General features: G+C 38.5%; 1 protein-coding gene across 5 annotated transcripts in view; it reads left to right on the forward strand.

Moving 5' to 3' along the window:
- The window catches only part of PRDM5 (PR/SET domain 5), a 258,616-nt gene that overhangs the window by 171,816 nt on the left and 72,654 nt on the right, over window positions 1-14,146 (forward strand). For 3 of the 5 annotated variants that reach the window (XM_018049168.1, XM_018049170.1, XM_018049169.1), the window contains one exon: window positions 5,232-5,317. The exons of the other annotated variants lie outside the window; for them this stretch is intronic. In XM_018049168.1, the coding sequence (XP_017904657.1) occupies window positions 5,232-5,317 (86 nt within the window). The remainder of the gene's footprint in view (window positions 1-5,231; window positions 5,318-14,146) is intronic. 5 annotated transcript variants of the gene reach the window in all.

Raw genomic sequence — 14,146 nt, forward strand, 5'->3', positions numbered from 1 at the left:
TTATTTTCTTCTTACAGTGTCAGTATCAGAAATTATCTTGTTTTTTTTTCTTTAACATTTTCTTGTCTTATTACACTAGTAAAATTGAAGAGGCAGTGATTTTGTGAGTATATTCGCAACTGTGTTCTTAAAGCCCAGGACAGTAAATAGAAAATGGTGTGTGCTCAAAAAATGTCTATTTAATGAATGAATAAATTAGCTTCCAGGATTATCTACTTTGTGACACCTGTTCAAGTCAACTTAAAGTCAACCTTCTACAGTTGGCATCATGTTTCTGTGTGTTTGATGTGTTTGAAGAAAACAGAAGTGGACTTTAATGATATTCAGCATCAGAATAATTTAAAGGAAGCAGCAGATGCAACATGCTCATCTGTTTTCCTTAGTTAAGTGAAAACATTTTGCTGTTAGATATGCTTCAGTATTATTCATGCTACTATGCTCATTGAATCTTAGCTGTTGGTAGCTAAATCTCATAATGTAGTATGGGATGTTTGCCAATACTATTTTTCCTTTCTAAATGTTGAAGGTAGTTACTTAAATGTGGTTCTCAAGGCGTAGTTCAATATTATGTCAGTATGTGCATCCACTTGGGATCTGCTTTGAGATATAACATGCATTCCTAACCTGCCCCTGACTTTTTCCTGATGAGCTTTGATAACTGAAGGAATGCCTCAATCTCCCAGTCAGAAAGATCTGGTCAATGTCAGCTGTAATTGCAAGAAGCAGAGTTTTTGACAGCAACTTTAGAAAGTCTAACCTCATTTGTATAAAAACTAGACATATTATTAATTGACGTGATGGTCTAAGGGTTAAATATTAAGCATTAAAATTCTGATTCTACCGTTCAACAGCTGTGTCATCACGAACAAATCACTTATCTTCCCTGTGCCTTACTTTCCTCACTTGTAAACTCAAGCTATGAATTCCTAGATCATAATGTTGTTACAAGAAATAAAATTACTAATGTACCTCAAGTGTTCTGAACAGTATGTTTCAACTATTACTTTTATTTTTCCATTTAGGTTGGTTTTTAGTTCAGTTTTTTTTTTTAGATAATTTTCAGATGAACTAATTTTCATGTTAGTGAGAATTTGAACATTGCTATTAACTTATGTAAAATGTGAATAGTCAATCTTCAAATCTACTAGAGATTTTTAAAAATAATCATTGTTTGGATTCACATCATATTGTACATCAGAACCTATGTACTAGCAGTGATCATGTAAGAAAGAATGATCTGTATTCTTAGAGTTAACCAAAATTAAAGGATAATTTCCATTCATGCCATAATAATTTTATGTATAGACAAAAATATTTCCTGGGAATATACTCATCATAGTACTTGCAATAATGACAGAAAATATCACATGCATAATGTGAAAAAAAAACCCTGGGAATAACAGCTTGTCTTTAATTTGCAAGTTAGACAAATGGCTTTAACAGTATATTGGCTTGTACAGGTAACATTCAGCTTCTGATTGTGTGAGAGAGCAGATAGCTTTGTCCATGGAGTCTGAGAGAGGCAGGATTGCTTTAAACATGCTCCAACCAAAAGGGTGGACAGGCTGTAGTCTGTCAAGGCTGATTCTCAAACCACACACACTGGTTTTTAAATAAATTTATCAAAGCCATTTACCCAGTGACCGCCTTTAAAACTGGAGTTAAACCCTGGGGTGGTAGAGTGAGTGGAGTGGGACTTAGTACCCAGACCTGTCAGCTCAACATTGTGGGATCTCAGAGTTGGAAGGAGGTGGAAACACTGATAGTCTAGAGGACTGGTTTCTCTTCTGAGCATTCTGCTTAGGTCTTTGACAGCAGACAGAGAGACAATCAATGATGATAATAATTCCCTCCATTATGAACAAGGCGATTCTATGAGTTTGCTGGTACTGCTGTAACAAAGTACCACAAACTGAGTGGCTTAAACAACAAAAACGTATTGTCTAATACATTCCGTTATGGAGGCTAGAAGGCTGAGATCAAGGCGTTGGGCTGACCTCACTCCCTCTGAAGGCACCAGGGAAGCATCTGCTCCAGGGTTTCCTTCTGGCAGTCCTGCTGTGGCAGCGTAACTCCACTCCTCACAGGGCCTTCTCCCTGTGTCTCTGTCTCTTCGTGGATATGTTCTTGTATGGACACCAGTCACATAAGATTGGGGATAACACAACTCTAGTGACATCTGCAACAGCCTTATTTCCAGATAAGGTCATTCGGAGGTGCTGGAATTAGGACTTTAATATGTGAAATTTTTTTTGGAGGGGGGAGCACAGTTCAATCCGAAATAGGTGGCCATACATTTTTATTGTCGCGACTGGATCAACTGTGTCAGTGAAAAGGAGTGCTATTAATAATTGTTCCATGGTCGCCAACACAGAGAATGCTTTAAACAAACCTGAATCTTTGGTCAGAATATCTTGGAGATAGGTAAAGTTTATTCCATCTGTCAGAGGTTCACTAAGGTTGCATGGCTTCCGCAGAGTTACACCTAGAAGAGGATGAGCAGTATTCAGACTCAGAACAATCAGACTCTAGAAGAGGAGAAAAAGCTCATGTCTGTAGTGGAAATTTCTGCATTATGACACCAGTTAAAGTAGGGAATTAATTTGTTTTGCCCCATTCTCTAAAATTCCTTAGCATTTGTTATCTTGTTTTCCTTGCTTAATCAATTTTGGCTGTCGTGAAAGAAACTAATAATTTGATGTGTTTCATTAGGTTTAATTCATATAACCAACAACTATAAACCTTTGATTCTTTTATATTTTTCTGGCTATTCTATTTGTATTTGGAGAGCAATCACACACACATAAAGTTCTGTCTTTGATACAAAGAGAATAGCTATGAATATTAAGTTAATTTATGATTGCTAAAAATTTCTGAAACATCTTTACCAACAATTTTACTGTTTATCATGCTTTATCTGTAATCTAGATTTATTTGTTAATAGATTAAGAAGGAAATATTTTAGTACTCATTTTAGCACTCTTCTTATCACTACTGTAAAATGAATTTACATTGAAAATCTAAAAAGTTACTTCCTTTTCATACTTTCTCAAGAAGGAAATAAAATTATCTGGACTTGTGTGATATAGGAGTTACCTCCATAAGCATTAGCAACTTGCTGTTTTCTTCTAGTCTTTTTTTCAGTGAGTTTACATTGTTAAAGTTCAGTGATTAAGAAATCAATAAATGATAATTTCTGTTATTCTGTCATTGATGCTCTTACTATTATGGCTGATGCTATGAATATTTTTTTTGTTCTTGTTGTCGAGGAAAAAAATTCTACAAATATCAGAGAACGGAAATTAATAAAACTTAGAGGTTAGATGTAGGGAGAAGTGAAAAATGGCCATTTAAGTTTCTTTTTTGGTAAGTGGATGAATGTGGCATAACTAATCAGGAGAGCATACATAGGACACACAGTGGCAGAGGATAAAGTTCATGAATGCTGAATTTTAATTGTTGGTGAAATACAGATACCTCAAGATAGGAGCTCAACAGAGATCTGGAATGAAGATAAATGTATGCTATCATTTTAGGGTTAAAATAAGATTCTTTTTTCCTAGTTGTTCAAATAAATTGGACCCTACTAAGTCTTTATTTTCCGTGTGTATGAAAAGCCACACCTACCCAGGTTCACAACCATAATACAGTCAAGAACTCTTAGTTGATTTACTTAGTGCAAAAGTTGATTGCGTCTCCCAGAAGAAAATTGGTAAGCCTAGCTAGTTCATCAGAGTCCTGTTCCAGTCTCTGCTGCCTTTGTTACTTTTCGGTTTTTCTTTCTTCCTCCTCGAGTGGTTGTCGTTGTTTCACACTGTCCTCTTCAGAGAGAGTTGAGAGGGAGTGTCCTGGGTGTGTCTCAAGGAGAGGCTGGGCCGTTGCTGAGCTGTAGACTCTGCCCCAGTTGTTTGCAGGCGACCTTACTGTCGACAGGGGTTCAGAGAGCACCGCAAGCCCCACTGTGCCTCAGGGCCTCCGGTCCCAGGAACGTGGCTGGACACTTTGTAAAGCAACTGGGCAGAGGTCAGGCAAGACCGTGACGAGAAGTGACCACCGGTTTAAGCTGCAAGAAGCTCACTGTCGACCTGATGGGCACATTCACTGGCGTGACTCGAGTAGCCTGTGCTGGAATGAGACTGAGTGAGAATGAGAATCAAATGGGATGTAAGGGAGCAGAGGACCAGCATACAACTTGTCCAAAGGCCTGTCTCTGAGGGGAAGGGAAGACAGAAGTTATATGTGTACTGAAGGCACATATGTTACTGTATTGATGTCTGTTTGCAGCCGGGATCTAGCATCCTATCATGTAGGTGCATTGCCATTTCTTCATACTAGTGATTTTGAGTTACTGTCCATTCTGAATAACTAAGCTTTGACAAGTTGAGTAGCTTCACATTCGTCCTGGAGATTAAATTTTGTCTTTTTTTTTTTTTTTAACAGTAAAACTTTTTAGAAAGTGTGATGTGGATGAGTATGCTTGCTTGTGTAAGAAAATGGATTTAGCTGTTTTCTAGATAATAACTTCTTCTCAGTTATAATAGAAAGAATGAATCACTTATTATTTAGTTTAACCAGTTCTGTTTAACATATATCAATTTTATTAAATCCTTTTAAAACTCATAACCTTATTGAGGTAGACTATGAAATCTTTTTTAAAAAACAAAGTATCAGTGAAACAAAGATCCCTATTATGTTCAGTACAGAGCACACTGATGCAAAATCTTTTGAACCAATTCTTACAGTTAGGAGGTTTAATTCGGTATGAAATATTAAAAGGAAAGGGCTTCCCTGGTGGCACTGGTGCTAAAGAACCTGCCTGCCAGTGCAGGAGACGTAAAAGATGGAGGTTTGACCCTGGGTTGGGAAGATCCCTGGAGGAGGGCACAACAACCCACTCCAGTATTCTTGCCTGCAGAATCCCAGGCTCCTGTGGTAGGCTCCCATCCATGGGGTCACAAGGAGTCAGACTTGACTGAAGTGACTTAGCAGAGGGAGCGAGCCTGCTGCTGGTAAATGTGGCTGGTATCTGAGTGCAGGAAGTGCTCCGGGCTCACTGCCTCTCCGCAGGAGGGGAAGTTCCTCCTCTGCCCTGAGGTGCAGGGCCGCCTGGCTGTGCCTGAGTCTCTTCTTGCCCGTGCCCAGGTGCTTGCGAAGGCGCAGGAGGAGTGGGAGCACGTGCCTGCTTTGCTGCTGCAGACTTTTCTGACAGGAAGCCTGCCTTTATCTTGTAGGTGAGCGTCCCTATCAGTGCCCTTACTGTGAGAAAGGATTCAGTAAAAATGACGGCCTGAAGATGCACATTCGTACTCACACCAGGGTAAGATAATATTCTATCTCATTTCTTAAAAGATCCACGCTGATTTTAAAGATATTTAACTTTACCTGAGAAAGCAAAGGTGGTATATCTGAAACTTTATGCTTGTGGTGAATATTTGAGCCTATCTTTTTTTTTTAAGACATAACAATGAAAGAAACAAAAATCCAAACCCACAGAGCCCTCCCCTTCTTTAAATTGTGAACTAGTTCTTAGGAGTAACAGGAGTTACGACTGTCCAACAGCCAAGTGAATGTAGCCGAGTATTTGCCAGAAATGCAGATGCCAGCACTTCCCGAACAGAGGTGCACCTGTCAGCATGTGGCTGTTAAAGAATGTATGTGAGCGAGTGTATTTGCAAGAGAGAGGTTGAAGACAATTTGAATTATCGTGGGAGGTGGCAGACAAGCTCCTGGCTCTGCAGGGTGTGCCCGGTGCTGTCCATCATTCTTTTTCCAAGGGTGCCCTTTGTGCCTCTGCTGTCAGCACCTCTCACTGGACCATTGTCACTCTGTGATATACAGCTTTTTCAGACCCCAGCATCTGCGTCACATGCTAGAAAAAAATGGCAGCAGCTCACCCTCTGTCTAGCTGCCCTTCTTAGCTCACCGTTCAGTTTAGGACACCAACTTTACATGGACTTCCCACTTGAAAATTTGATCTAGTTTTTAAATAGCTCCTCTTGGTTTTGCTCTATCCATCTGTTTTCACTGCATTACCTTTCACACAGTTCTTTTCAGTTTGGCCTTTTTATGGTCTATATGTAAATGCCAAATTTTTTCAGATTTTGAGAGATGTGCCTAATCCCCTTAAGAGCAGTTCTAATTTAGGCTTCTCCTGAATTCCATTTTTTACCTTAGCTGTAAAATAAGAACTTTAGAGGAAACAAATAATAGTAATATCCTTGCCAGTGTAATAATATTCCAGCTTTCCACTTTAGTACTGTAGGCTATAAAAGATAACCTCTGAGGTCCTGTTAAGAAAACATTCTTCTTGTGTTTGTGGTGGTGAAGGGAGGCAGCTTCTGTGCTCACTAGAGTAAATCCACATTAGGTTTCTCATTCTCGTTTAAAATACAGTACTCATATTATGTGGATATTTGGAGCTGGAGTAACGCTAAGTACTTCATAGACAGTGAAGGGTTAGATAAATATTACTCCTCTTCATTTGACTTATGTACAGATTCAAGTATTTATTACACAGTGAGCACTATTAAAGAGGTTTAATGTTGTTTAAGAGGTTATTTTATGTACGTATAGTTGTTACAGTACTGCCAATAATATGTTTTAGACCAGAGCAAAACTCATGATGTTAACCAAAATCTGGGCCTTCTGAGTACATGTTAAACTGCTTTACAAAGTTATACCTCAGAAAAGGATGTTTGAATTCAGGGAAAAAATACCTTTTGGGTGTTCTCAAGAATGGGCAATATTTCCAATTTAAATAATATGGTTTTTACTTTGTTTATTCATGAGAATAATACTAATAGTTAAATTCAAAGGCCAGTAATCACATGTCAGGTACTATATTCTGGATGTTCAGGTTTGTTGATTCATGTGAGCCTCACAACAGTTCGTGAATGCATTCAACCTCAATGAGGTAGGTATTATTATGATCTGTTCTTTTTTTAATACATTTATTTTTAATTGAATGATAATTGCATTACAGTGTTGCGTTGGTTTCTACCAAACATGAATCGGCCATAGGTTTACCCATGTCCCCTCCCACATGAACCTCCCTCCCACCTGCCTCCCTACCCTAAGCCTCTAGGTTGTTACTGAGCCCGGTTTGAGTTCCTGAGGCATACAGCAAATTTGCATTGTCTGTCTGCTTTACATATGGTAAAGTATGTTTCCGTGTTACTCTCTGAACCTGCAACCCTCTCCTCCTTCCCTGTCCACCTGTGTCCATGGGTCTGTTCTCAATGTCTGTGTCTCCATTGCCGCTCTGCTAATAGGCTCATTAGTACCATCTTTCAGGATCCCATGTATATATGCATTAGTATACAATAATTGTTTTTTTCTTTCTGACTTACTTCCCTCAGTATAATAGGCTCTAGGTTCATCCACCTCATTAGGACTGACACAAATGCCTTCCTTTTTTTGGCAGGGTGATATTCCATTGTATATAGGTACCACAGCTTCCTAAACTATTTATCTGTCAATGGACATCTAGGTTGCTTCTGTGTCCTAGCTATTGTAAATAGAGTTGCAATGAACATTGGGTTACATGCGTCTTTTTCAATTTTGGTTTCCTCAGGGTATATGCCTAGTAGTGGGATGCCTAGTAGTATATGCCTAGCTGGGTCATATGGTGGTTTTATTCCTGATTTTTTTAAGGAATTGCCATTTTTTAAGAATTACCAACTGCTCTCCTTAGTGGCTGTATCAATTTCCATTCCCACCAACAGTGCAGGAGGCTTCCCTTTGCTCTACACCATCTCCAGGATGTATTGTTCGTAGACTTTATGATGATGGCCATTCTGACCATTGTGAGGTGATATCTCATTGTAAATTTGATTGGCATTTCTCTTAACATTGAGTGATGTTGAGCATCTTGTTATGTGTTTGTTAGCCATCTGTATGTCTTCTTTGGAGAAATGTCTGTTTAGGTCCTTTGCCAGTTTTTTGATTGGGTTGGTTGTTTTTCTGGTATTGAGTTGTATGAGCTGATTGTATATTTTGGAAATTAATCCTTTGTCAGTTGTTTCATGTGCTATTATTTTTCCCATTCTGAGGGTTGTGTTTTCTTCTTGTTTATAGTTTGCTTTGCTGTGCAAATCTTTTAAATTTAATTAGGTCCCACTTGTTTACTTTTGTGTTTATTTCCATTACTCTAGGAGGTGGATCATAGAGGATCTTGCTGTGATTTATGTCATTGAGTGTTCTGCCTATGTTTTCCTCTAGGAGTTTTATAGTTTACGGCCTTTCATTTAGGTCTTTAATGCGTTTTGAGTTTATCTTTGTGTGTGGCATTAGGAAGTATTCTAATTTCATTCTTTTACATGTAGCCGTCCAGTTTTCCCAGCACTGTCTATTGAAGAGGCTGTCTTTGCCTCATTGTGTATTCTTGCCTCCTTTGTCAAAAATAAGGTACCTATAGGTACTTGGGTTTATCTCTGGGCTTTTGATCTTGTTCCATTGGTTTCTGTTTTTGTGCCAGTACCATACTGTCTTGATGACTATAGCTTTGTAGTATTGTGTAAAGACAGGAAGGTTGATTCATCCAGCTTCATTCTTCTTTCTCAAAATTGCTTTGGCTGTCCGGGATCTTTTGTGTTTCCATATGAATTGTGAAATTTATTGTTCTAGTTCTGTGAAAAATGCCATTGGTAATTTGACAAGGATTGCATTGAACCTATAGATTACATTTGGCAGTATAGTCACTTTCACAGTATTAATTCTTCAACCCAGGAACCTGGAATCTCTCTCCATCTATTTATGTTGTCTTTAATTTCTTTCATCAGTGTCTTATAGTTTTCTGTATACAGCACTTTTGTCTCCTTACGGAGGTTTATTCCTAGGTATTTTATTCTTTTCGTTGCAATGGTAAATGGTATTGATTCCTTAATTTCTCTTTCTCATATTTCATTGTTAGTGTATAGAAATGCAAGTGATTTCTGTGTATTGGTTTTGTATCCTGCCACTTTGCTAAATTCACTGATCAGCTCTAGTAATTTTCTGATGGTATCCTTAGGGTTTTCTATATATACTATCATATCAGCTGCAAACGGTAAGAGCTTTACTTCTTCTTTTCTAATCTGGATTCCTTTCATTTGTTTTCCTTCTCTAATTGCCATAGCTAGGACTTCCAAAACTATGACAAATAATAGTGGTGAGAGTAGGCACCCTTGTCTTGTTCATGATCTTAGAGGGAATGCTTTCAGTTTTTCACCATTGAGAATAATGTTTGCTGTGGGGTTATCATATATGGTCTTTATTATATTGAGCTAGGTTCCTTCTATACCCATTTTTGAACAGTTTTTTAAATCGTACATGAGTATTTTGTCAAAACTTTTTCTGCGTCTGTTGAGATTATCATATGGTTTTTATCTTTCAGTTTGTTAATATGGTGTATCACATTGATTGATTTGTGTATATTGAAGAATCCTTGCATCACTGGGATAAACCCAGCTGAATCATGGTGTGTGATCTTTTCAGTGTGTTGTTGAATTCTGTTTGCTAGAATTTTGTTGAGAATTTTTGCCTTATGTACGTCAGTGATATTGGCCTATCGTTTTCTTGTTTTGTGTTGTCTTTGTCTGGTTTTGGTATCGGTGAGGGTAGCCTCATCAAATGAGTTTAGAAGTGTTCCTTCTGCTGCAATTTTGGAAGAGCTTTAGAAGGATAGGGATTAGTTCTTCTCTAAATGTTTGATAGAATTCACCTGTGAAGCCATCTGACCCTGGGCTGCTTTTTTGGAGGAAATTTTTTACCACATTTCAATTTCTGTGCTTGTTACTGGATTGTTAATAATTTCTATTTTTTCCTGGTTCAGTCTGGGAAGATAGAACTTTTCTAAGAATCTCTCCATTTTTTCTAGGTTGTACATTTTAATGACATATAGCTGTTTGTAATAGTCTCTTATGATCCTTGGTATTTCTGTGTTGTCTGTTGTAACCTCTCCTTTTTCATTTCTAGTTTTGTTGATTTTATTCTTCTCTTTTTTTTCCTGATGAGTCTGGCTAATAGTTTGTCTTTTTTTTTTTTTTTTTTATCTTCTCAAAGAACCAGCTGTTTGTTTTCTTAAACTTTACTGTGTTTTTCTTTATCTATTTTTCATTTATTTCTTCTCTGATCTGTATGATTTCATTCCTTCTACCAACTGGGTTTTTTGTTGTTTTTGTTGTTCTTTTTCCAGTTGTTTTAGGTGTAAATTCAGGTTGTCTGCTTGACGTTTTTCTTGTTCCTTGAGGTAGGATTGCATTGCTGTAAACTTCCCTCAGAACTGCTTTTGCTGCATCCAGTAGGTTTTGAGTTGTTGTGTTTTCATTGTCATTTGTTTCTAAGAATTTGTTGATTTCTTTTTTGATTTCTTCAGTAGCCTGTTCATTATTTAGAAACATACTATTTAATCTCCATGGGTTTGTGTTTTTTTGTAGTTTTTTTCCCTGTGATTGATATCTAGTCTCATAGTGTTGTGGTCAGAAAAGATGACTGATATGATTTCAGAGTTTTTTATCTACTGAAGTTTGATTTGTGACACAAGATATTGTCTGTCTTGGAGAATGTTCCATGTACACTTGAGAAGAAAGTATGTGTGTTCTTGTGCATTTGGGTGAAAAGTCCATAAGACATCAATTAGGTCCATTTGATCTAGTGTTTCATTTCAGGTTTGTGTTTGCCTGTTAAATTTCTGTTTTGATGATCTGTCCATTGGTGTGAGTGGGATAAAAAGTCCCCTGCTATTATTTTATTGCTGTCAGTTTTCCCCTTTATGTCTGTTAGTGTTTGCCTTATGTATTGAGGTGCTCCTCTGTGGGTGCATAAATATTTATAATTGCTATCTTTTTTTGGATCGTTTACTTGATCATTACGTAGTGCCCTTCTTTATCTCTTATAGTATTCTTTATATTGAGGTCTATATTGTCTGAAGTGAGAATTGCCACTCCAGCTTTCTTTTGATTCCATTTGCATAGAATATCATTTTCCATCCTTTTGCTTTCAGTCTATATGTGTCTCTAGGTCTGAAGTGGATCTCTTGTAGACAGCATATGTATGGGTCTTGTTTTTGTATCCATTCAGCCAATCTGTGTCTTTTGGAGTGTTTAATACACTTACATTTAAATTAATTATTGATATATATGTTCCTATTGGCATTTTCTTAATTGTTTTGGATTTGTCTTTGAGGGTCTTTCCTTTCTCTTGTGTTTATTGCCAATATCAGTTCAGTTCAGTCACTCAGTCATGTCCGACTCTTTGCGACCCTGTGAATTGAAGCACGCCAGGCCTCCCTGTCCATCACCAACTCCTGGAGTTCACTCAGACTCACGTCCATCAAGTCAGTGATGCCGTCCAACCATCTCATCCTCTGTTGTCCCCTTCTCCTCCTGTCCCCAATCCCTCCCAGCATCAGAGTCTTTTGCAATGAGTCAACACTTTCCCAATGAGGTGGCCAAAGTACTGGAGTTTCACCTTTAGCATCATTCCTTCCAAAGAAATCCCGGGGCTGATCTCCTTCAGAATGGACTGGTTGGATCTCCTTGCATTCCAAGGGACTCTCAAGAGTCTTCTCCAACACCACAGTTCAAAAGCATCAATTTTTCGGCACTCAGCCTTCTTCACAGTCCAACTCTCACATCCATACATGACTACTGGAAAATCCATAGCCTTGACTAGATGGACCATTATTGGCAAAGTAATGTCTCTGCTTTTGAATATGCTGTCTAGGTTTCTCATAACTTTTCTTCCAAGGAGTAAGCGTCTTTTAATTTCATGGCTGCGATCACCATCTGCAGTGATTTTGGAGCCCAAAAAAATAAAGTCTGACACTGTTTCCACTATTTCCCCATCTATTTCCCATGAAGTGATGGGACCAGATGCCATGATCTTCGTTTTCTGAATGTTGAGCTTTAAGCCAACTTTTTCACTCTCCACTTTGGCTTTCATTTTTTAGTTGCTCTTCACTTTCTGCCATAAGGGTGATGTCATCTGCATATCTGAGGTTATTGATATTTCTCCCGACAATCTTGATTCCAGCTTGTGTTTCTTCCAGTCCAGCGTTTCTCATGATGTACTGTGCATATAAGTTAAATAAGCAGGGTGACAATATGCAGCCTTGACATACCCCTTTTCCTATATGGAAGCAGTCTGTTGTTCCATGTCCAGTTCTAACTGTTGCTTCCTGACCTGCATACAGATTTCTCAAGAGGCAGGTCAGGTGCTCTGGTATTCCCATCTCTTTAAAAATTTTCGACAGTTTCTTGTGATCCACATAGTCAAAGGCTTTGGCATAGTCAATAAAGCAGAAATATATGTTTTTATGGAACTCTCTTGCTTTTTCGATGATCCAGGGATGTTGGCGATTTGATCTCTGGTTCCTCTGCCTTTTCTAAAACCAGCTTGAACATCAGGAAGTTCACAGTTCACGTTTTGGTGAAGCCTGGCTTGGAGAATTTTGAGCACTTTACTAGCATGTGAGATGAGTGCAATTGTGCAGTAGTTTGAGCATTCTTTGGCATCAGGATTTGAAATAGCTCCATTGGAATTCCATCACCTCCACTAGCTTTGTTCGTAGTGATGCTTTCCAAGGCCCACTTGACTTCACATTCCAGGATTTCTGGTTCTAGACGAGTGATCATACCATTGTGATTTTCTGGGTCGTGAAGAACTTTATTGTACATTTTTTCTGTTTATTCTTGTCACCTCTTCTTAATCTCTTCTGCTTCTGTTAGGTCCATACGATTTCTGTCCTTTATCGAGCCCATCTTTGTATGAAATGTTCCCTTGGTATCTCTGATTTTCTTGAAGAGATCTCTAGTCTTTGCCATTCTGTTCTTTCCCTCTATTTCTTTGCATTGATCGCTGAAGAAGGCTTTCTTATCTCTTCTTGCTATTCTTTGGAACTCTGAATTCAGATGCTTCTATCTTTCCTTTTCTCCTTTGCTTTTCGCCTCTCTTTTCACAGCTATTTGTAAGACCTCCCCAGACAGCCATTTTGGTTTTTTGCATTTCTTTTCCATGGGGATGGTCTTGATCCCTGTCTCCTGTACAATGTCACGAACCTCATTCCATAGTTCATCAGGCACTCTATCTATCAGATCTAGGCCCTGAAATCTAGTTCTCACTTCCACTGTATAATCATAAGGGATTTGATTTAGGTCATACCTGAATGGTCTAGTGGTTTTCCTTACTTTCTTCAAATTTAAGTCTGAAATTGGTAATACGGAGTTCATGATCTGAGCCACAGTCAGCTCCTGGTCTTGTTTTTGTTGACTGGATAGAGCTTCTCCATCTTTGGCTACAAAGAATATAATCAATCTGATTTCAGTGTTGACCATCTGGTGATGTCCATGTGTAGAGTCTTCTCTTATATGGTTGGAAGAGGGTGTGTGCTATGACCAGTACATTTTCTTGGCAAAACTCTATTAGCCTTTGCCCTGCTTCATTCTGTATTCCAAGGCCAAATTTGCCTGTTACTCCAGGTGTTTCTTGACTTCCTACTTTTGCATTCCAGTCCCCTATAATGAAAAGGACATCTTTTTTGGGTGTTAGTTCTAAAAGGTCTTGTAGGTCTTCATAGAACCGTTCAACTTCAGCTTCTTCAGCGTTACTGGTTGGCGCATAGACTTGGATAACTGTGATATTGAATGGTTTGCCTTGGAAACAGAGATCATTCTGTCGTTTTTGAGACTGCATCCAAGTACTGCATTTCGGACTCTCTTGTTGACCATGATGGCTACTCCATTTCTTCTGAGGGATTCCTGCCCGCAGTAGTAGATACAATGGTCATCTGAGTTAAATTCCCCCATTTCAGTCCATTTTAGTTCACCTATTCCTAGAATGTTGATGTTCACTCTTGCCATCTCCTGTTTGACCACTTTCAATTTCCCTGATTCATGGACCTGGCATTCCAGGTTCCTATGCAATATTGCTCTTTACAGCATCGGACCTTGCTTCTATCACCAGTCACATCCACAGCTGGGTGTTATTTTTGCTTTGGCTCCATCCCTTCATTCTTTCTGGAGTTATTTTTCCACTGATCTCCAGTAGCGTGTTGGGTACCTACTGCCCTAGGGAGTTCCTCTTTCAGTGTCCTATCATTTTGCCTTTTCATACTGTTCATGGTGTTCTCAAGGCAAGAATACTGAAGTTGTTTGCCATTCCCTTCTTC

This window comes from Capra hircus, chromosome 6 (genome assembly GCF_001704415.2).
Source record: "Capra hircus breed San Clemente chromosome 6, ASM170441v1, whole genome shotgun sequence".
Lineage (NCBI taxonomy): Eukaryota > Metazoa > Chordata > Mammalia > Artiodactyla > Bovidae > Capra > Capra hircus.